This window comes from Molossus molossus, unplaced genomic scaffold (assembly GCF_014108415.1).
Source record: "Molossus molossus isolate mMolMol1 unplaced genomic scaffold, mMolMol1.p scaffold_m16_p_12, whole genome shotgun sequence".
Taxonomy (NCBI): domain Eukaryota; kingdom Metazoa; phylum Chordata; class Mammalia; order Chiroptera; family Molossidae; genus Molossus; species Molossus molossus.
Genome location: NW_023425347.1, coordinates 47,447,059 through 47,470,835, shown reverse-complemented (window position 1 = coordinate 47,470,835; position 23,777 = coordinate 47,447,059). Strand labels below are relative to the sequence as shown.

Here is a 23,777-nt window from a genome sequence, read left to right as displayed (position 1 = left end):
CAGATTTCTTACAAAAATGTATGATTAGCTCCAGGGTATGATGTTATTGAAAAAAATTGTAATACTGCTGAATATAGGGATTTTAGAATTATATCTTAAGTATTTAGTATTTAAAACCTAAAATCTCTTTTCAAGAAACTGGAGATTGCTATAATTAAAATGCAATTAAATCAAATGAAATAAGTCAAATATATTCTTTTATGTAAATATGTTATCTAATATCCAATGGGTTCTTAATCACTACAATTCAATAAGATTGCCTTTTAAATATAAACATCTGCATTTTAAACTCACAGTCAGTAATTTAAATTAATTATTGTAGAATTCAGAATAAAAAACAGGGTTTTAATTACTTTTATGTTATGATCTGTGTTTACATTTTGCAAAATACAACTATGAATTTTTCTGTTTTTTTCTAGATGAATGGAAGAAGAAGGTCAGTGAATCTTATGTTATTATAATAGAAAGATTAGAAGATGACTTGCAGATCAAAGAAAAAGAACTTACAGAATTAAGGCACATATTTGGGTAAAGTTATAATTTCTTTGTATAAGTGTCTTCTTTCTTTCTTTCTTTCTTATTAGATATATCTCTATTTATTTAAAAACACAACCTTATCCAGTCACATTCTAAGTCTTAGAATGTCAAGGTATCCCCTCTTGACCGTATATATATCCCAGAAAATGTAAACAGATTATATCCTTAAAATATGGCTTCCATACTCCTATTACTAAAGTTTAAAAAGAGAGGAACCTAAGGACTAGCCTTTGAACACTGTTGCTAATGCAAATAATCTTCTCTGGAATTGGATCGTTCTTGTAAGCCATGCCAGCGACAAGCAACAAGACTTTTTTCCCCAAATGGTGGTAGAATATCAGCCACATTATTTTCTTTGGACTGCTAGACTAGGTCTAATTTTAACAAACCCTCTGGACTCTTGACATTGAAAGGATGTCCTTTAATGGAATTGAGTATTATTCTGCCCCTGAAAAATCATATAACAATGAGTTATATTGGCTTCAGGCTTGCAATGGGTTTTGTTCTATGATAATAAAAGAAAAATAATCTGGCATAGTGCCACAACCTTGGAACACATAAAATGTTCAGAAAAGGGGATAAGACCTTTATACACACAAGCAACCTTTTGGAGAAATTGAATCTGACATTGAGAAACTAGATGCACTTTGGGGGGGTTAGTTTAAGTTAGCTGCCCAACTGAGGAGCAGTTTCATACAGGCCAATTAGCCATGTTCACTTACAGCTATGTTATTCATGTAATGCACTCGTGACAAAGAACACCCTCTATTTTACTTGGAAAACAAGTATAAAGCAATGACCAAATGACATTAGATTTTTTAAAAGCAATGTTAGATATAATAAACATACAAAACTCCCATAACTGGCAAATAAAATTATCCATGTATAATATAGTTTACATGAAACTTGTCAGTGGGTTCATAAAGGCTTCATAAGTATTCAATTTATGGTTTGGGAATTAGATGATTCTCCTATTATTTGGCCCAAAATGATTAACTCAGCATTGACACTCGTGGTGAGATTCCCTGGGTTGGCTTGACTTTTGCAAGTAGTATCTCATGCTCAGTTATGGGGAAACTTAAATTTCCTGTAAAGATGTGACTGGCAGTTCAGAATAATAGATTTGTACATAAATATTTATTTTATTTTGAAAGAGATATGAATATAGAACTTAATCATAAGCCCTCTAGCTCTTATTAACTCAGATAAATATGCCGAATGAAATGTGATTAAATTGAAAGAAATTTCCCCCAATTTTATAAAGTCAAAATCGTATTTATTTACTTTAATTAAGAAAATATTGTGCAAATAAATCAAGTCTAATTTTTTTTAAAAAATGTCCTTTTAAGGATTAAGCAATGGGCTTGAGATGTAACTTTCTTTCTCACACCACATCAATAACAAGCAGCTGTTTCTACAGCTCCTGCTATAGCTGAATTTTCCTACATTTTCACTACATGTGATAAATGTGACCTCCATTTTGCTGATTAGCACAGGGGATGAGAGGCCAGAATCAGCAGCAGGGAGATTATAGTTCAGAATTTATTGTGACAGCTACATTTAAGGTGCTATTCTAGATACATCAAATACAAGACATTATTTAATCCTCACCATGACCATGAGCGGAAGATAATATTTCTGGTGGATAATAAAATAAGGACTAGAGAGGTTGTGTTTTGTTAAGATCATCTAGTCAGTAAGTATTGAAACTGTGATTTCTAACCAGGTTGTCCTAACTCCAGAGAGAGAGCTTTTCTTACTGTAACACCTGCTTCTTGCTCCAGAACCTCAAAATCTGGGTTGAGGGTAAACATGTATATAAATAATTCACAGAAGGCAGTCTATGACAAGTGCTAAGTAGAAGAAAAACACGATGGTTTTCAAATATAAAAACATATGAGTGGGCTTGATTTATTCATCAGTTTTGAAAAGCATTCCAGATAAAAGGTACACTTAAGAAAAGATATATAGGCAAGAATGGATGTGTACCATGGAAAGTGAAGAAGAGGCAAGAAAAACTAATGTTTTCACCATTTCATGTGAGTTGAGTAGGAAAACTATACCAGTCAGGGTAAGGGTTTTTTGTTTTTGTTTTTGTTTTTAATCCTCACCCGAGGACATTTTTCCATTTTTTATTCAGACAGAGCAGGAGGAAGAGAGAGAGAAAAACATCGATATGAAAAGGACACATTGAGTGGCTGTCACCACACGACCCACCCAGGGCCGGGGACAAACCATAACCGAAGTACATGCCCTTAGTGGGAACCAAACCCAGGTCTCTCTGGACTACAGGCCGACGCTCTAACCACTGAGCCAAACCGGCCAGGGCCAGGGTAAGGGTTTTGCAGCCATATAAATAGTTTTAAATCTAGTTTCTTCTACAAACAAACTACGCATCCTTGGATTTTTTAACTTAATCTCCTGAGCCTTATTTGCATTTGTAAAATGAGGTTAATAAACTCACAGGATATCTGCAACATGTTGTCAGTTAAATGCTGTGTGCAGGGCCTAACACACTGTAGGCATTGAATAGTTAGAGGTTTCTGTTACAATGATTTATTGGATAACTAGGGAAGTTTGAAAGACTGAAGACTTTATTATTGAGTGGGAGTAACACATAGTTTATTGAATGTTAGAAGTTGAGAAAGTTAGGATACAATGTTTTTATATGAAGAGGGTGTTTTGCAGAAGTAAAAATGTAAAATGTTAGAACACTTCAAGATGATGCAAAACTCTGATATGTAAAATTTAAAGAGTATGTGATCAGAAGGGATGAACAAATTTTCAGACTAGAGTATTAGAAGGCTCATCAGAATGGATGTCAAATTCCCTGAGAATAATGGTAGGGCATTTTGTGGAGAGGAAGATCGGTAGCCTGGTGCTAAAGCTGTTAAGGAAGCTACAGATATCCAATTAGTCAGAAGTGATAATGAAGTGGAGGACAGGATTCCCAGAGCCTAGAATCACGTTTCTCCCAGGACTAAGCACCTCCTTCATAGAGTGGCTGTCGGTGTTTGCTAAAATTTTTAGATTCCAGGATTCTACCCCATATCAAATGAACCAGAATCTCTGGGGATGACTTCCAGAAACCTGAATTTTTAACAAGCTCCCCAGGTAATACTTTTGTATGCTAAAAATGATACTTCTGCTAAAGTTTGAAAACTATACTTCTAGAAAGATATCCGAGTTACACTGAAAATTCTGCCTGAGGTGATATCAGTGAAGGAGTGAAGAACATGAGAACAGAAAGCTGGCAACTAGTATGATCTACAGAGAGTTAATGGAGCAAACAAACAAGTAAACAAACAAACAGTTAGAATGCGCTGCTTTGTCTGATCCCATCAAGGCAGAGAAAGTCAACTGTGCCTAGGGCAAATCTCACATAAATGTTTTTCCCCCTCGAGAATAAAATGATGGATGACAAGGAAAGGAAAGAACCGAGTACTGCGAATATAAATTGTCTCACTTATTGGCTCACACACAAAAATTTTAAGGGTAGTTGAGAAAATAAAAGGTGATATATGAAATCACATGTAAATGAGTAGGACATTTTAGGTGTCAAATAAGTGTTGGAATCTTTCTAATCTTTATTCATCTTACGTAATGTAAGGAGTACTGCTGTGATGAACAGCTGTGTTTATCGGGCTTTCTCTAAACATGTAGGTAGGTAGCAGAAACACTGTATAAGATGTCCCCAAAAAAGTTTTTAACACTAGAGTGACAAGTGGAGCATCACTGAGGTAAACATAGGCTCATCAGTTTTTGTTTTCTTCTTATTATTTTGTTTACTTTGTTTTCTTTTCATTTGCTGACAAGTTTCTTTATGGCATTGACGGTAGGTAGATGGTCATTTCATTCATTGAAAGAGAACTTCTATATACCATAGTCCACCAGGGACTCTTTCTTTCAGATCAAACACACAATCTCTTGGTATAGCTTTCACCCACAATATAGTACAGAGCAATATAGTACCAAACTTTAAAAAGACAAAAAGAGCTAAGCCATGATCTTGCTTATGTCAATTTATGGCACCTTTGGAACGAGAGCTAGCTATTAGTAAGAAGAGGAATGGAAATGGAATGTTCCTTCATCTTCCACAAAAAAAGTTGCATCCATTCATAACAGGACATTTGTGAGCTATTGGTTGGGCAACAGGAGGAGATGAGGAACAAGAGAAGGCAGAAGAAGGGAAGACAGAAGTATACATTGGAGGACCATTGTCTGGTTATTACCTCTTCTGTGCCCTCTCTGATCTTTATGTTTATCAACATTAATAGCACTTCATTCATCGTGTCATTATCCATTTACAGGACTAACCACTAGTATATGTGTTTACCAAAGACAACTCTTTATCTTGTTTAGCCTTATTTATATTTTTATTTATTTGTGATACTTGAAAACAAACAGCAACTTAGTGCCTACCTTATGCTAGGCATGCTACAAGGCATTTTAACATCTATTAACTCATATAATCCTAAATATACACAGGGATGGGAAAAAAGTAAGTTAATAATAATAAATAATCCAATAATTAATAAATAAACCCTACTGCAAGAATAAACTGTTTCATGTACTTACACCTATAAAACTACTTTTTCCTACCCCTGCATGTATAAGGTGCTTTAGCACAGAGACTGGCACATAATCAACACTAAAAAATGTTAGTTAAAAACTAGTCATCATTGTTTATGTCAACATAAACAACATAAACTATGAAGTAGATATTGCAATTGACATTTTATATCCAAACAAATGAGGCTAATCAAATAAAAACAGCTTTGCCCTGGCCGGTTTGGCTCAGCGGTTAGAGCATCGGCCTGCAGTCCGGAGAGACCCGGGTTCGATTCCCGCTAAGGGCGCGTACTTGGTTGTGCAGGTGGCAGACTCTCGATGTGTCCCTTTCATGTCGATGTCTCTCTCTCTCTCTCTCTCTCTCTCTCTCTCTCTCTTCCTCTCTCTCCCTCCCACTCTATCTATACAAAAAATGGAAAAATGTCCTCGGGTGAGGATTAAAAAAACAAATAAAAACAGCTTTAACTAGGTTACAGAACTGGTATGGTTGTGCTGGGACTGCATCCAACTGTACTTCATTCACCATGTATGAGCTTCATGCTCTTGGTTCTCAATCTGGGTGGCATCAGAATTATCTTTGCAAATTTTTTATTTTTCCCATGCTACTCCACAATTTTTGCTACATCCTGTGTATTAGAAGTGTCCCTAGGGGTGGGGGTAGAATATAGTTATGCCCCTACTCCCACTCCTTGGTGATATACATACCTTTCTATGATCTTTGAAAAACACATAATGGCTCTCCACATGTAACTTTTAAAAGGTTTCCAATTAAATTACTGTGTTTCAATATGCTTTTCTTTTAAGTCATTAGAATTTTAGAGCTGTGTTTTGCTAATTTCATTAAGGTAAAGTCTACTTTTTTGTCTGCTTAATCTATAATATAAAATTTGAACCTGTGTGACCATATTCCAGAGAAGTTATAATTTTCCAATGCCATGGCTTGTCAACAGAATCAAAAGAACCCTATTTTTTCTAATTTTAATCTATTTTGACATGGAGGTAGCTATACCTTGGCCAATAATGACAATATCTCACTTCAAAATTCATTAGGTTTAATAATTGAACAAAAACTGTCAGAAAATGCTCTGTTCCATGGGAGAACAGTTGCAATATTTAGATAAAACTTTAAAAAGAGAGATAGAAAAATGAAGGAGGTTTTCTAAGATGTACCTTCCTTCCTATTTTTCTCTCTGAAAAGTTCCTCTGGGCCTAGCTACAGTTCACGTTACTTATCCTGCAAATGAAACACCTTCCAGGCATCTACCTTCTCAGGACTATAACCAATTATGAAATTTAGCTATTAAAAAATGAATAGTTCCAGAAACATAGCAGGCTGAGCTTATCTAAGAAGAGTGAATTCCCTATCAAGGTGCTGAATAGAATACTGGGGGGAGAATGTCATCTTTTAAAATCAAAATACAGTAAAAGTATTAGTTTGCGTGTTTGGTAAATACATTGTACTGATTTGCAACTAAACAAAACAGAAACAACAGAGACCTCAAAACCAGAAACACTTAATTCACATTGCCTCCAAACTGCCTACCTTCCTACTTCTTTTCTTCTTTGCCCAGGTAAAGTTAGTTATGAATGAAATTTTAAAGGAATATCTTGTAAAAACATTATGAAGCAGTTTGATCTCAATCTCTCTCTCTTTTGCTCTTTCTGTCTCTGTCTCTTTCTCTCTAGTTTGCTACCTCACTCTAACTCCCCCTCTTTTATCCTTCTTCTATTTTTCTTTTCTATTTCATATTGCCTTCATCTTTTCTTTCTCCTTCCCTATACCCCTTCTGAAAGGCAAAGCAAAACAATAAAAATAATCAATATGAATGCTTCAGTAAAAATAATTATTATAGCAGCTAATATTTACACGTCTTACGAGATCTAATCCACTTAAGCCTCATAAAAAATCCTATGAGATAAGAACTTTTGTTGTCCCAATTTTATCATCCTTAGCTCTTCTTGCTCTATCTGCTACCATATTTAATTGTTTATTGTATGAATGAATGAATGCATGAATGAACGAATGAACGAATGAATATACTTCATATTGTTAGTTTGCAGATTTCATCTGGGATACATTAGAAAAACACATTTCTGAATATTTCCTAGGGCTATATCTTGGGAATAGGTCTTATTGATGATTTTTTTTTTTCTGTTTCTATTGTTTTGGGGAAAAATCAGCAGCAATCACAAAGAACTACGCAAGAACTTTGAACCAGCCATTTTGAACCTAAATTATCAATTTGGGAACTAGATGATCAATAACAAATTCTTACATTCTTTACCTTCTTGGCCTTTCCTTAAATTTAAGCCAATGAATTAATTTTAAAAATGTGTCCACCTTTCTGAATATTTTTGATAGTAATGTATTATTTTTTGGCCAACTGTTGAAATGTTATATTTTAATAAGTTTCCACTGGTGGTCACGTCAGATATTGTATTGAAAGGATGAGGTCATGAGAAAGAAGTTTAATTGGATCACAGAACTGCATACTTTCTGGATAAAAGGTAAAGGCTAAGAAAAGAGTTCATTATGCTACAAGAAAGAAAGTAACCTTTGGGTACAGAACTACCATTTTTTAATGATTAAGGACAGAATTAGAAATGTATTCATAATAGTGACTTCATTTTAATTAGGAACTTCATTTATGCCCCAGCAAGCACTATGAACTCATTAGAATATGCTAAGATACAGTATGGCATGGTAGGTGATGAAAAATGTAAGGGGAAATTAAAAAATAAATTGAGCGTAGGGTATTAGAATACATAAGTGATGCTCAATTGGCAGTGAAGTTGACATACACAGTTGCTTTAGAAGAGGCAAAAGAAGAGAAAATGAAATATCTCTCCTAGGAATGATTGCTTTAAAATCTTGAATATTTTAATTGCATGTATCAAAACAGAAACACTCAACTAGAAGTTAATGGGAAGTGAGAATTAGGATTCAAATATAGTTCCAAAGTAACTGTCTTTCTAAAAATTATGTTCCAGTTATTAAATTTAAGAAAAAATTATACTATTAAAATTACACTTGACTTTCAGATATTATGGGAATTTATTCTCTGTTTTTTGTTGGCATTAATAGAAGTTGCATGAATTCAAGAGGATAGGATTCAAGAACAGAATAAAGCAACAGGCAACAGCTCAGTTTTGAGCAAGAAGCTCTTTGGGACTGCATTATACTGAGTCACTTAAGAATGGTCAAGTCTAGTTTATGATTCAATGAGCTGCCCTGGCCGGGTGCTCAGATGGTTAAAGCATCCTCACGATGCATCAAGATTGCAGGTTCGATACCTTACCAGGGCACATATAAGAATTTACCAATGAATGCAAAAAGAAGTCAAACAACAAATGTTTCTCTCTCTCTCCCTCTTCCTTCCTCTCGCTCTCTCAAATCAATAAATTAAAAAATTTGTAAAAAAAATTCAATGAGCTAAGGAACTAAGGAATGTTTGTTGAATACAACTCATGAATATAATTCATGCTTTCAATGTTATTTATGTAAACAACTGACATTCAGTTGGTGTTTTTATTGTTTTAAAATAAAGCAATGGACTTTAGCATCTTATATTTTCTATTTATTTAGTGTTTACCTTCTTTGCAAAGCTGAGCAGGGAAGTAGAGATCAGAACTAATGCTCAAGTCAGTTGAAGGATTCTTTTTAATATGTGTATTTCTAAGACAGATGCACTAAAAACACCCAGGAATTAGTGAGTAGTTTATATCAAGTAGAATGCTGAAAACAATCTCAAGGGAGTATCAGGAACCAAGGTGGAGCACACAGTTGGTGCACAACAGGTATTGTGCCAGACTTATCAATGCATTAGCAAAGTTAGATAATGGATTGAGTCTGTCTTCTCAATAAAATGATTTTCAACACCACCTTTTTTCCCCATATGGGTTTATTGTTCTTTTAATATCTCCAGTGTTGAAAATAATTCCCAATTTTATGATGCCTCTGCACTTATGTTAAAAAACTGTGATTCTGGCAATTGCACTGAATCACTGATAAGTACTAGGGGTCACAACAGCAAACCCAGTGGCCATTTTTAAAAACAGTGAAGACAAGTTCAGATGTGTTCTAAAGTCTGATTGAATTAATTAATTGTTAATTAATTAATTAAAATATTGAAATATAAAAAATAAAAAGTTAAAAAAATAAAGTATGATTGACTTATGAGTATAAAATATTTATATCTGTAGAATTGATTATGAAAATCAGAAAATTTTACAGGTCATCCAATGTGAGATGTCAAAGGTTAAACTTGTTTTGAAAATTGTGCTAAAATTCTTGGAAGAGTTACACTACAAAAGAAAAGTTATATATTCACAGTGAACTTGATAATAATAGTAATAACAATACAATAACTATCTATAGGTAACATATCATATGCCAGCTACTGTAGTAAGCACTTGACCACATTCATTCCTCATAACAACACAATGTTATATGTATTATTTTAATAATATTGCTATATAATATTAGAAGCACACATTGAGAAAACAAATTTTCTTAAGGATTTATTGCTACAGAGAAGCTCCCAAACTTTTTCTTCTTTTAGTATTAAGTTCATTATAGTTAATTCAAAAGTGCTTCCTTTCCTGTTTGTCTCTTAGCCTGGAGTATATAGTTTTTTATTTAACAGAAGCCCTCCCTGTCTTCCCCCATCACAGTACTTTGTTTTATGTCTTTGATCTTATTGTATGTTTCATTTGCTGGATAATGGAAAGACCAAGGAAGAAAAGCCAAAGCAGGTTAGAGCGCTGAATCATTTCCAATCAACATCATCAACTGCTAGTCACAGGTTTTTTTCTTCTTTTTATTTAAGGACACTGACATCCTATAAACTTTAAGAGAAAAATTCAATCCACCCAACTCTAAAAGCAGAGTTCACCTTTTCAGAAAACCTGTGCCGTTTGAAATCATAACCACAAAGAAGACCTTTGTGGATGTATTTGCAAGCATGGGCCATTGAGAGCATTTTGTTTAGTACTACCTGTTTAGTTTAATTTCTCCAAGACATCTAAAATACAGTCAGCTTTGAGAGTTTAAAGGTCAGGCTCAGGAAAAGCCCACACATTTAAAAGAATCATGTTATTTTGTAAAGTTATTGCACATATAAAATATCTATATTATTTATAATTTGGCCCATTTTAGGTAGACATTTAAAAGAGTGGTATATTTTTATCAGAAATAATTTTTGCACTGTTCATTGAGCTGTGGGGAAGTGCAGATAGAAGTGAGTTCAATTATTAACAATATTTCATAAAATTCTGGGCTTCTTGCTATATTACCAACATTCATAGAAATGACTCATTGGAGTTGATTTTACTTCTACAAATGGCAGTCTAAAGCAAGTTGAGGTATATTTGTCAACAGCATGTCTGTGCACTGTGCTCCTGGGAAGTTGAATATGCAAAGAAAGAAAATTAGGAGGGTGGAAAAGTTCGGGAATAGTCCCAAATCTATGAAAACAACCACCAGGCTTGTCATTGCTTATTTAAAGCATTTCACTGAGATCCTTCAATGTCCCCAGATTTAGAGATTCCCTCATTTTAGCAGCACCCTGGAGAATAACACCTTTTCTTTTTCTATTTCAAAATTCCCATAGCTTTTGAAGTTCTTAAATGGCTGCAGTGATGATAATATTCTGAATTTACAATACCTTTTACGTTTAAGTACTTTACAAATGACATGGAAGGCTCCTTCACCAAAGACTATGCTATCTCACTGAAGCTTCTAGAGATTTAAATGGGCAGGAGGCAGATTGAAATTGACCTGGGAGGCCAAGGATATAATTTCATTTCTACTGAAAAATGTCCTGGGAGCACCAAGGACTCAAGAGGTCAATAATTGTAGCTTTACTTTTTTTTTTTTCAAAGGCTACCTGTGACTCTCCAGGGCCCTTCTGGGGCAGTGGTCTTTGTTCAAACAAGGCAAGGATTTCATTAATTAAATCACTAACACTACTCTTCCTCTCACCTGAGACTGTATCATAGAACACTATCAGAGTTTAGACCTTCTTTATCTGTAATATCTGACCCAGTCAGAGTACAAGGCAACTTTGCTTCAGGCAGAATTTGTAATACCTTGGGAGTGTGTTCCTTTCCCTAACCTCTTATCAAATGCTGCCCCGCTCTGTTTTGTTTTTCTTTTTTCTTTTTGGAGTACATTTCTTGAATGTTTCATAACTATGTTGTGAAGGAAAAAGGCATATTTTCAAATGTCTATGCTTTCTATACATACATAGAATTTAATTCATCGAGATACCCTGAAGCATTCCAATTTTACATTGAACACAGAGCTGTGCATGAGAGTCTTTAAACTGGGTTCTCAAACTTTCAATATTATTTTCTCTTGATTTTAATTGTTTTTCCTGTAGTGATATATTCGTAATAAATTTTCTAGGTACAAAGGAATTCTCGAAAAGATACACTTCTGAATTAATAGTAACATGATTCCCTTTTATAATTTTTCAAATGAAAATTAATAAACTAAAAGATGAAATTTATCATCTGTAAAAATTTTTTTTTCAGTTCTGATGATGCCTTCAGCAAAGTTAATTTAAATTACCGCACAGAAAATGGACTGTCTCTGCTTCATTTATGTTGCATTTGTGGAGGTGAGTGCTTGAAGCTCAATACTTTATAAACTAGTTTTATATATATGTGGTCAGTGATTTGAACTGCTTAACAGTCTACAAGAGAATTCTATTTATACTCAATTTTCTCTCTTCTTTTGCCCCCACAACTTTGATAACCTTCAGCTGAAACAGTAACTATCAGGCAGATATTCTGATTGATTTAGCTCTGAGTTTAAATTTAATTGTGCTTCTACATCAAACCAAATCACTTAACTTGCTTGGAAATCCAAAGAGCATTTTGCAGTAGTAGGCAAGCTAGTGAGGGATAAGGTTAAATTTAGAGGTACTTAAAAAGCATTCCCCAAAACATTATCAAGCAATTACTTCACAGTCTGCAGTAAGATATGCAGAAAGTAATAAATGCCAAGGATAAAAGCTCAAAGTAAAGACTGATCAAAGGAGATTAAGAGTTTAATTTGGCTTTGTCGTTGTTGTTGCTGTTTATTAATATATCCCAAACACCTAAGATAGTGCCTGGCATGTAGTAGGTACTCACTAAACGTATTTAATTAATGAATTAATAGTTATATTTATTTCTGTTAATTCAAACGAACTTTCATTGAATTCAGCTTTTCAAATAGAGCACTGATATATAAATATTGATGCTCACCAGATCTCTTAATCATTTCTGTCAAACAAATTGGTCAGACTGCTTTGATCTAAATAAGCTCTACTGCTAATGATATTCTGAGAAATCCTGTGTAACTACACTTTTATCTAAGTTTTTTTTCCTAATAGTTTATTAAGATGATTTTTTTTCATGTTTTTATGTTTTAAAACCATCTGATGATGAGAGCATGAAATAAAAAAAAAAAACTTAACACAAATGCATTAAAATACACAGCATTGATTCAAAATTTTATAAATGTCATAGAAATGTTCACTTCTAAGTAAGGCTGTCAATTAATAGAAAACTTTAAAAATAGCCTGCAGAACAGCAATCTGACATTTTCATACATGAGTGTGACATTTATCATTAAGTCTAAGAGAGATTTTAAAATCACTTAGTCTACCCCCTCAATAATTTAACCTTTTTTTAAAAACTTTTCTCTTTAAGGCAACAAGTCTCATATTAGAACCCTTATGTTAAAAGGGCTCCGCCCATCTCGACTGACAAGAAACGGATTTACAGCTTTGCACTTGGCAGTTTACAAGGTACAACATTTTTGTTCCAATAAATATTGTTTTAGAACAAGAGTGTGTGTATCTTCAAGCTTTTTTTTTTTTTTTTTTTTTTTTCCAAATTAGTAATCACGGAAAATGTTCACAGAGACTAGAATATTTCAAAATTGGGCTTCTTGCTCTTACTGAGCAGGTATCATCTATATACCAGACACATACTCTTTTTAATGCTTTCTGTATTTAACTTATTTAATTCTCACAAGAACCCTGTGCATGAATACTGTTATCTCCAGTTACATGGTTAGGCAGTGGTCAGCTGGGAACTAAGACCTGGCTGTCTGGTTTTCTCACCAGAGCTTCTTACCAGGAGTCCAAGCTGTCTCTGTGCAGAAGAGGACGAGACTGCATTTGAGGAATTCATGAAAGAAGCATATTGAAGCTGCATTCTTTTTCTGCATGTTTTCAATTTTATATATATATATATATATATATATATATATATATATATATATATATATATGCAGTTCCCTTAGTTTCCTTTTTTTATTTCTCTCCTTTTGCTTCAGTTGTTTATTTCTTTATATCAATCCCAGGTTCCAACCTAATCTCAGTACCTGATCAGAAAATAAAGAGAAAAGTGGATTGGAAAAACTGGAGTACTCAGTGTTGAGATAAATCTTTCAGATTTTCATAAATATAAATTTATGTAATATATCAATTAAATATATGTAACTCATTCATTCTCTAATTATAATAAGGTTCTATTTGTACTTATTATGAGATAATTAGCACACTAGGTTTTATATACATTATTTCTTTAACCATTAAAATAATCTAGTGAGTTACCTGTTGGATTTTATTTTACAGAAAAGGAAACTAAAGGTTAAAGTTAGAGATCTAGTGAATGCTCACACTTTCAGAGTCTCCTTTTATATTGCATATTTTGTTCTTTCTCCATTTCATGTGAATCTGTGATATGATTTTATTTCAGTGCAGGATATGATTTTATATGTGCAGGTAGGGCGTGGGCAGCTGTTTGCTCATGTCGAGGTCCCTTCCCAACCTTTAGAGAATTTATCACTGTGAGGGAAAAGCGCCATATTTTCCCATTATTCAGATTCCCTTATTCCTGTAGTCAGAGTGCAAGTACTCTCATGATCATGTGTTTCCATGCCCCATCAATGCCTAGTCAATTTTTCTGATTCCTTCTGGGAGAAAGCATCAGGGAAATGCTAAATACTCTTTCATACCTACTCATCATTCTGGGAAACTGGAATGGAGCCTGCCCTCAGGGAGTAGGAAAAGTGTCTGATGCTGGTTTTTCTGCTAAATGGCAATAGGTGGAAGTAGGAGAGCTCCAATGGACAGGAAGTGTTATGCATAGTCGGGGCAGCACATGAAACCATGAATTGTACCCCAACCTCACTCGGAACCCATGTGTGAGGTTGTGTCATGGTAAATCTTAGGAAAATGAACTAATACGGAAAAAAGTCTCCCAACCTCACAGATGGGTTCTTAGTGAAGTAGGGGTACAATCTTTATGAGAATATACATATATAGTCTCTAAATTTTAATTTTTAAAGTTTCTTTTGATCTGTTTCTTCTCTTTTCTTATATTTTACAGAAGGAGATATGGACTAAAACTTTTTTGTAGAAAGTTTAAACAAATTTAGAATCTTAGGACATAAAATAGTCAATAATTCTGAAAAGGCCATAATAGGATGAATGATTATTCTACTTATTCCTCAACAAAGGTAAAAACAAATTCAATTTACCATTTCACTTTAAATATAGAAACAATATAAAATAGTCTTTCATACTACTATTAAATTTAATTCTAATTTTCCCTTCCCTGAACAGCTATAATAGGTATTAATTCATTTTGGGTTCCAGTTCCCTTCCCCCATATATTTTAATAAACATTTATTTTAATGTTATTTTTTAAATTGCCAAAGTAGTACTAGAAACTACTATATATACTTTTTCCAGGTTTGCTAATTATTTACATTTTGTTTCATCTTCATTATTATTTTATTTCTGAAACCTTTGAAAGTAAATTGAAGGCAACATTGCCTCACTTCTACTAAAAACTTCAATCTTTATTTCCTGAGAAAAAGGAAATTCACCAACATAATCACCATACAATTATAAAAATCAGAAATTTTAACACTGATACAATACTATCATTAAGCAATAGTCCAAATTCAAATTTAGCTAATTGTCTCCATAGTGTCCCTTTTTTTCTAGTTCATGATTCAATCCAGAGTCATACATTTTTAGTTTTCTTGTCTCTGTACTCTCCTTTAATCTGAAGGAATTGCCTTGCTTTTCCTTGCCTTTCTTGATCTTCATATTTTTGATACATACAAAACAGTTATTTTTATGTATTTTTTCGGGTTTCCATAAAAATTGCAATTAAACTTCATTTTGTTCTAATGCTCACAAAATAAATAATGTAACTTTTACTGGACACATCAGAAGCTCTTTCAATTATACACCTTAGCATGCTGGGTCTGCTTTAGGGCTGGGTATTTTTTTTTTTTTTTTTTTGCAACGGGACTCATTAGTAGTAAGAAGGAGCAGATGTTTAGATTTTAATGTCATGTGTAATTTTTGCTTTGTTTTTGTTTGTTAATTTTCAATGGGGATTAGATTTATTGAGGCATAATTTATGCACAATAATATTTATAATTTTAAGTATGCAATTTTATGACTTTTGAAAATGTATAGAGTCCTGTACCATTATCACAATCACAATGTTATTCACAAAGGTTCCTTCATAAGCTTTTGTAGTCAGTTTTCTCCTTCATCTCACTTGGTCTCTAGAACCAGGGATGTGTTTTCTATCATTATAGTTTTCTCCTTTCTAGAATTTTATATACATGCAATCCATTCAGGATGTTTTATTTTATATATGGTTCTCCCATTTACTATAATGCTGTTGTTGTATGTTCAGTAATTTATTTCTTTTATTGTGAAGTTGTATTCTCTTATACGGATAAAACACAATTTGTTTAATCATTCACCCATTGATAGATATAGGGGTTGTCTCCAGATATTGACTACTATAAATAAAGCTTCTATTAGCATCCATTTGCATATCTTCACTGAACAAATGTTTTTATTTCTCTTGGACAATACCTAGGAGTGGAATTGCTGTGTCACATCATAAGTGCATGTTTAATTTTATAAGAACATGGCAAACTCTCTATCAAATTGGCTTTATCATTTTTTTCATTCCCATAAGCAATGTATGAGAATTCTAGTTGTTTCATATCTTTGTCAACACTTTGTATGGTCAGTAGTTTTTATTATTTTACCTATTTTACTGGATAAATCTTAGTATCACATTATGATTAATTTGTATTGCCCTAATGACTAATGTAGTTGAGTGGATTTTCATGTGCTTATTTGTCACCAAAATTTTTTGGTGTATTGTCTATTCAAATATTTTTTCCATTTTAAAATATAGTTTATTGAGTTTTTTAATTATAGGAGATCTTCAAATTTTCTGGATACTGTTCCTTTATTGGATATACAATTTGCAAACGTTTTCCCCACTCTATAGTTTGCCTTTTTATTTTCTTAACAGTGTCATTTATTTTTTTATTTTTTTGTTACAGATGTTTCTCCTTTTTTACCCCATTGGCACCCCCCTCCCAAACCCCCCCGCCCCATCCCCGGCTTTGTTGTCCATGTCTATTGGTCATGCATACATGCATATAAGTTCTGTGGTTTATCTCTTCCCACCCCACCCACCCCATCTTCTGAGAAATGTCAGTCTGTGCCCTACTTCCATGTTTCTGGGTCTACCGTATTCCTCAGACTATTATGTTCATTATATTCCGTATATAAGTGAGATCATGTGGTATTTGTCTCTTTCTGCTTGGCTTATTTCATTTAGGATAATACTTTCCAGGTCCCTCCATGTCATCTCAAAGGATAAGAGATCTTTCTTTCTTACCGCTGCATAGTACTCCATTGTGTATATGTACCACAGCTTTTTTATCCATTCGTCTACTGTTGGACACTTGGGCTGTTTCTAGATCTTAGCTATTGTAAATAGTGCTTCTATGAACATGGGGATACATATATTCTTCCTGATTGGTGTTTCAGGCTTCTTAGGGTATATTCCTAGAAGCAGGATCACTGGGTCAAATGGAAAAAGCAAAAGTTTTATGCATTATAAACTGATGACTATGTATTTATGAATTTTCTTTAAAAATGCAGAGCATTTTTAACTGATGGCTCTTGTGATTAGTTTGTATTCTCAACATATCACAGGCACTGTTTGTTGATATTGGCCTACTTCACTTTAAGTATAAGAACCTTGCAATAGTATAGTTCCATTTTATTTTCATTCTTTATAGTAGTGTGGCCATGTACATTGCATCTATACATTGCATCAACTCCAATATACTGATAGAATTTTTGTGTTAAACATGCATGTCTTTTCAAAAAAATAACAGAAGAGAAAATATTTTTGGCTTTCAGCATATTGGTTATAATAATCCTGTATATGATTTTCTCTGCACAAATTTTTTTTGGAGTTCATTGAGTTCCTGTACATTTATATTTTCATCAAATTTTTACCATTATTTTTTAAAATGTGTATGTTAGATTGTTTGATAATCTTCTACAGGTTACCATGTCTCTGTTTACTGTTCTTTATATTTTTTCTGTTCTCAAAATTTGATTATTTGTATTTATTTAAATTCAAATTCAGAAATGATTTTTCTGCAACCTTCCATTGGATGCTAATCTACTAAGAATGATTTATTTCAGATGTACTTTTCAGTTCTAAGATTTTTATTTAGTATTAAAATATCATTGTAAATTCTCTGCTATGATTACTCATCTGTTCTTTTATATTTTCTTCAAATTTTTAGCCTAACATTAATGGCTGCCTTATATGCCTTATTGTTGTTTCTAATCTGGATTACCTCCATGTTTGTTTTTATTGAATGCTTTCTCTTTTAAATATATATCACATTTTATGATTCTTTATATATTTACTAATTTTGTATTGCATGTTAGACATTATATATTATTTGTTGCAGGAAATCTTTATTATGTCGTCTTCCTTTAATGGGTTTTGAGTTTTTGTTTGTTTTGATTTGGGCAGGCATTTTTCTGTTCTTCTCCCTGCATAAGTAATATATATTTGATCTGTGGTTTCTTCGCAGGAATATTTTTAAAATAATCTTCCATGTGCTTGGCCACTGTGGCTCAGTTGATTGAGCGCAGTCCTGTACATTGAAAGTTTGTCAGTTCAATTCCTGGCCAGGGCACACACCTGGGTGGAAGGTTGGATTCCCATTTGAGACACTTACGAAAGGCAAACAATGTTTCTCCCTCACATTGATGTCTCTCTTTCTCACTCTTTCTCTCTACCTCTCCCCCATCCTCTCTCCAAACGTGTCCTCAGGTGAGGATTAAAAATAAATAAATAAATAGGCATACATTATTAAAAAATAATCTGCCATTTTTAAAGGTCAATTTAGTTATAATTACATATTAATATTTATAAACCCACTTAATTTGGCTCACATAATGTACCCCCATGTACTAAACACTGAAAAAAGAATGAGGGGCTCTTTTTATTTAAAAATCTAAGTATTTATTTACTATATTTTTATACTGTATATGACACGACTAACTGATATATGAACTGAGACCACTAGTGCAAATTTTATTATCTTCATATATAAATTTAAGTTGAATTTATAATATTTGTTGGTGCCCTAGTGAATTTTCTCAGATGATTTCAGTCATATTTGCATCCCACTTGGGGCATACTTCTTTAGATGGTATCTAAATTGTACTCTTAACATGAAACACAAAACTTTGTAGGGAAAATGAGATTTATATAGTTTCAAGGATCTCAAGTAAGAATGTTAGTGAACATAATCCTATTAAACCAACCAATTTAACATAACTCTCCTTCAATACATAGACAAACTGCTTGATAAATTTCATTAGTGAATGAAAACTAGCATTTTGATTAATCAACTCTTTTTCTAGCATTTTAGCTGATAAAAGCAAATGTTGAATGGTCATTGACTCCATCCTGTATATTTTTAGCAAGATCTCATTCCCATCAATCAGAAGAAGTGATTTTATATGTTATAATAAAGGGAAAGAACATAGAAGGGGGAAATTTTTATTCAAACCTATGTCTGTCTGACTCACTAGACCTAGGTCCTTATTGTTATGCAATCATGCCTATCAGAAAACTCTGTTTTTTTATTCATAGCCTGGAAATTATTGTATCTTTTTTCCTGATATATATTTTTATCTTTCTTAGCATGTGTATTTGATTGCTAAGTAGAGATTGTTTTCAATTATCCTAAAATCCAGGACCCAGAGTATGCTTCATAGTTTCTGAATCCTCAGTTCTTTCAGATCAAGAAGCTCCTGGCATTTTGGATTGGATAAGCCCTTGTTGTGGGGGCGCTGTCCTGTGACTGTAAGAAGTTAACAGCACTCATGCCTGGCCTCTCTTCGCTAGGTGCCAGTAGCCACTTCTCCCACCCCCAGTTGAGAACCAGTAATTTAGCAGAAAAGGCAAATTGATATTTTTAAAATTCAAGTTGTTTTTTTATTTGAACAAATAGTTTCTTGATTAAAGATTACATTTTTCCCAAGTGGAAATTTGTTAAGATAATAATAATAAATTTTGGGGGGGAAAAATTTTGAAGAACAAAAAAGAAATCTCATTGTTTGTATACTTAATTAAATCTTCCAGTTGATTGCAACTTTTAAATACTGTTTTCCCCAGCTGGTGTGGCTCAGTGGATTGAGAGTCAACCCATGGACAGAGATCCTGGTTTGATTCCCGGTCAGGTACATGCATGCCCAGGTTGCGGGCTCGATCCCCAGCTGGACACGTTCAAGAGGCAACTGATCGATATTTCTCTCTCACATCGATATGTCTATCTCTCTCACCCTTCTTCTCTCTCTAAAAAAATTAAATAAAACATATTAAAAAAATAAATAAATACTGTTTAATACTTAATCATCACTTCAAGGAACTAGAGAACAATTATACCCACAAATTAGAGCAATCATTAGGGGATTTTTTAATTCTCACATTTCTTTTTAGTAACCAAATATTTCATAATCTCTTTCTAAATTAACATGTTCTCAATAAACAGTTAATAGGATGCTAACTCAAGATGTTAATTTATCCTTAAATTCTTATATTAGACTGCACTGTTTTCTAGAGAACCTTCCCTTACCCAAGTCTGGATTAGGTGTTCCTCCATTGTATTCTCTTAGCATCCTGTACTTACCTTATAATACTGTGAATTGGTCTAGATTTTATTACCTGTTTACTTCTCTACATTTTTTTCTAGATTAGGGGTCATAGTCTTACATGCCTTCAGGAATGAGGCAGGCAACATAAATGAATGAACGTGTTAGATAACATGGCAAAGTTAAATGGGAATTAACATTTAGACTCAATTTATTTGAGATGCAAAACGTGGTGGAGACTATACAAGTTAGAGAATTTATGTTGCGTGTAAAAGGAGCAGTCAGTATTCAGGTTCTGTTAGTCATTGCCACGTAAGCATGTAAGCCCAGTGTCACCCAAAATTTCAGAGAATCAGTAAGTATATAAAGTTTTCTGATATACAAATGTTGACTATTAATTCAAAATTTTACTTATAAGATACTATGCAGGGCAGACCATATACATCGGTTCCCGTTTATAATCTTTAATAGAAATTATGAACACCACCAAGGCAAGGACTGAATCTATATTGCTTATCATCTTGAAAGTATAGTTAAAAAAAAAAAATTCCAAAAATGGATTAAAAATAAATGGAGTTAGGAAATAGAAGCTATGAATACTGATTGCTCCTCTAAAAGGCCAGTGATTGGTCATTATCTTGACAAGTGGCAAGGTCACAGAAAAAATTTTATAACAGTTTTTTCAATCTTTTTAGTATTGCCCCTTTGGATAAATAGAAAAATTTTGTCTGTTTAATTATTTTATTTTCAAATAAATAAACTATAAGTGAAAACAAACTGAGCAAATGATAATATTCAATTTGCTTTTCCAACAGCATGCGTTTGAATTCTGCCAAACTCCCAGAGATTCTGATTAGCCCTTCTCTGTTAACTCATCACTAAGAGGACAAGTATATTCAAAGCCACTTTGAAGCAGCCCACAGGAAGAAAGTGATTATGGGATACTGGAAAGTAGAAAAGGAAGAGTCAGTGGTGGTGATAACAAAACAAAACAAAAAACAAACCAAAAAAAAGTCAAAAGCAAATTGAGAGGCTTTACCCTGGTAAGAGTATAAGTATTCAATTTAGAAGTATTCCTTCTCTTTTTTCTATTTTTCAAATTTTCAAGCAGAGTCAAGTATTTCCATCACACTAAAACCTTTAATAATTGATATATATTGTGAAGATAAATTCAGAATTATTTCAACAAGAGACATATGTAGGTGTGAACTTCATGAATAGTTATTTTTATACTGATTAATGGATCCTTTCATTGGAGAAGTCTATGACTCATGAGGCAACTCTAGTCCATTAAATTTTAATGCCTGGAACTAAATACATTTCATACTGAAGCTCTGCATACTCCCTTGTTCTAGAAGAAACCTTAATATTCTCTTGACTACAAAACAGCTTTTATTACTTTTTCCCTTACAAACACAAATTGGCTCTGGCAATTACTGTGCTGGGTAAGTTGGGTCGATGGAGAAAGCTACTTAGATAAGACATTATTAAAACATTTCTTTATATAGCTCTATTTTCACATGCATAAACTCAGTCTCCTTTCCAAACTAAGCTCAGCTGTTCCTTGGAGCTTGATGTGACACTTCAGGGAACATTAGAATATTAGAGATGGTTAGGATATTACAGAAAACAATTTAGCCCAACTCTGGGATCTTACAGCTGAAGAAATTGAGTTATTTCATGATTGAACATCTTTGGGGACAGAATGGACTGAGAAGTAAGATGAATGTTTTAATAGAGTTAAGTCCATCCTGGGGAGTGATACAGTTAATATAAATATATAAACTTATACTCGGAAGGCTCTGGAGTTTATAAACATTTGCACACAAATAATGCCATTTTTTAAAACATATTATTTCTTTATTGATTTTAGAGAGAGGAAGGGAGAGGGAGAGAGAGATAGAAACATTGATGAGAGAGAACATTGACTGGCCTCCTCCTGTATGTTCCACATTGGGGATCGGGCTCACAACCTGGGCATGTGCCCTGACCGGGAATCGAACCAGTGACCTCTTGGTACATGGGTTGACACTCAACCAGTGAGCCACACCAGCCGGACAATAATGCCATTTGATCCTTATTACAGCCCTATACAACAGGTATTGGATCTCTTTTTCACAGGTGAAAAGCAAAGAGTTGGGTCTTGCTCATGAATGGCAAAAAAATGGGAGTGGAAGGGTCATTAGGGGGTTGAGGGTAATATGTCGTATTGAGAAAACATAGGATTCGAAGTCAGAAGACCAAAGTTCAAATCCCAGTTCAGTTTCGATTTAAATGTACATTAAAGAAACATATTTATGCTATGGCATGCTAGTTGAGTTCTTGAAAAGCAGACTCTTAAAGGGACTTGGGAGTGCAGGAGATTTATGTGGAAAGATCAGCTAAAGCACTATGGAAAGTCAAAAACGAAGCTTGGACCTTTGGAGTAAAACAGACCTGACTTTGTATCTAGCTCCAATATTTATAAAATATTTTGGATTCTATAAGTAATTTAAATTCTTGGATCTCAACTATCATCATCTATAAAATAGGCATAGTACAATGGAATCTTGAATAACATAGTACAATTGAATCTTGAATAACATGAGGACACCAAGGCAGTTGAAAATTTGCATTTGACTTTTGACACCCCAAACCTTAACTGCAGTCAGCCCATTGTATCCACAGATTCAGGCAACTGCAGAATGAAAACAGCATTTTTGACTGGGACTCTGTCTTATGAAATTATAGTTGGGAATAATTAGCAAAATATTGTTTTCTGTCCACCACTGAATGAATCTGAGGATGTTAAACTCCATGAATCTGAAGGGCCAACTGCATTTGTTGACAAAATATCCACATTAACTGGACTCATGCAGTTTAAACCATGTTATTCAAAGGTCAACTATAATATTTATCTCATGGATAAGCTGTGAAGCTTGAAAGATGTAAATAAAACATTTTGCTTAGTACTAATAAGAAATTTATAAGTAGCTATGATTGTTTTGTTACATTCTTTTTAGCATAGCTTGGTAAGATATAAGTTATATTTTTATAGTATTTAGTAAAAAAGTGTTTAAATCATTCAGAGGTCAACTTGAGAAATCCAACCAAGATATAAAAGGATAATTTAGCACTTCTAACTTTTGACCTCACCATTTTCCTATTCTAAAGGAATCATAGTATACATTCTTTTAAATTCCATAGATTTTGGCTAAATAAGGAGAAACTACAAAGACAATGGAGAAAAGGATGAATACGTGTTTACTACAATCTGCCTGATAGATAAATGTCATATCCTCCATGATTTACATTATTTTATTTTAATTTAGTACAGTGCTTGCCATAAGGTATGCATTCATTGATAAATATTTGTTGAATTAAAGAGTATCCATCTTTCTACTGATTTGTAAGAGTTCTTCATACATGCAATATGCAAACCATTTGTTTGTTTTACATGTTGTGAATATTCTCCAATTTGTCATTTATCTTATATTGTGTTTTTAAATACTTTCATTTGTTCAATTTATTATATTTTTCCTCTATTTAAAAAAAAAATGATCTATGCTTGTACAGACCTTTTTCACTTACCTGCATTTAAATGCCTGCCCATCTGTAGGGAAACATGTTTTAATTTAATGTCTTTCCCATTAATCTCAGAAGCTA

The 23,777-nt window shown here is 33.3% G+C and overlaps 1 protein-coding gene across 1 annotated transcript in view; it reads left to right on the top strand.

The window, feature by feature from the left end:
* Positions 1-23,777, top strand: part of LOC118626997 (serine/threonine-protein kinase TNNI3K) — a 269,557-nt gene that overhangs the window by 260 nt on the left and 245,520 nt on the right. Inside the window, exons 2-4 of the mRNA XM_036257082.1 lie at positions 420-528; positions 11,647-11,732; positions 12,811-12,908. Coding sequence (XP_036112975.1) covers positions 420-528; positions 11,647-11,732; positions 12,811-12,908 — 293 coding nt within the window. The remainder of the gene's footprint in view (positions 1-419; positions 529-11,646; positions 11,733-12,810; positions 12,909-23,777) is intronic.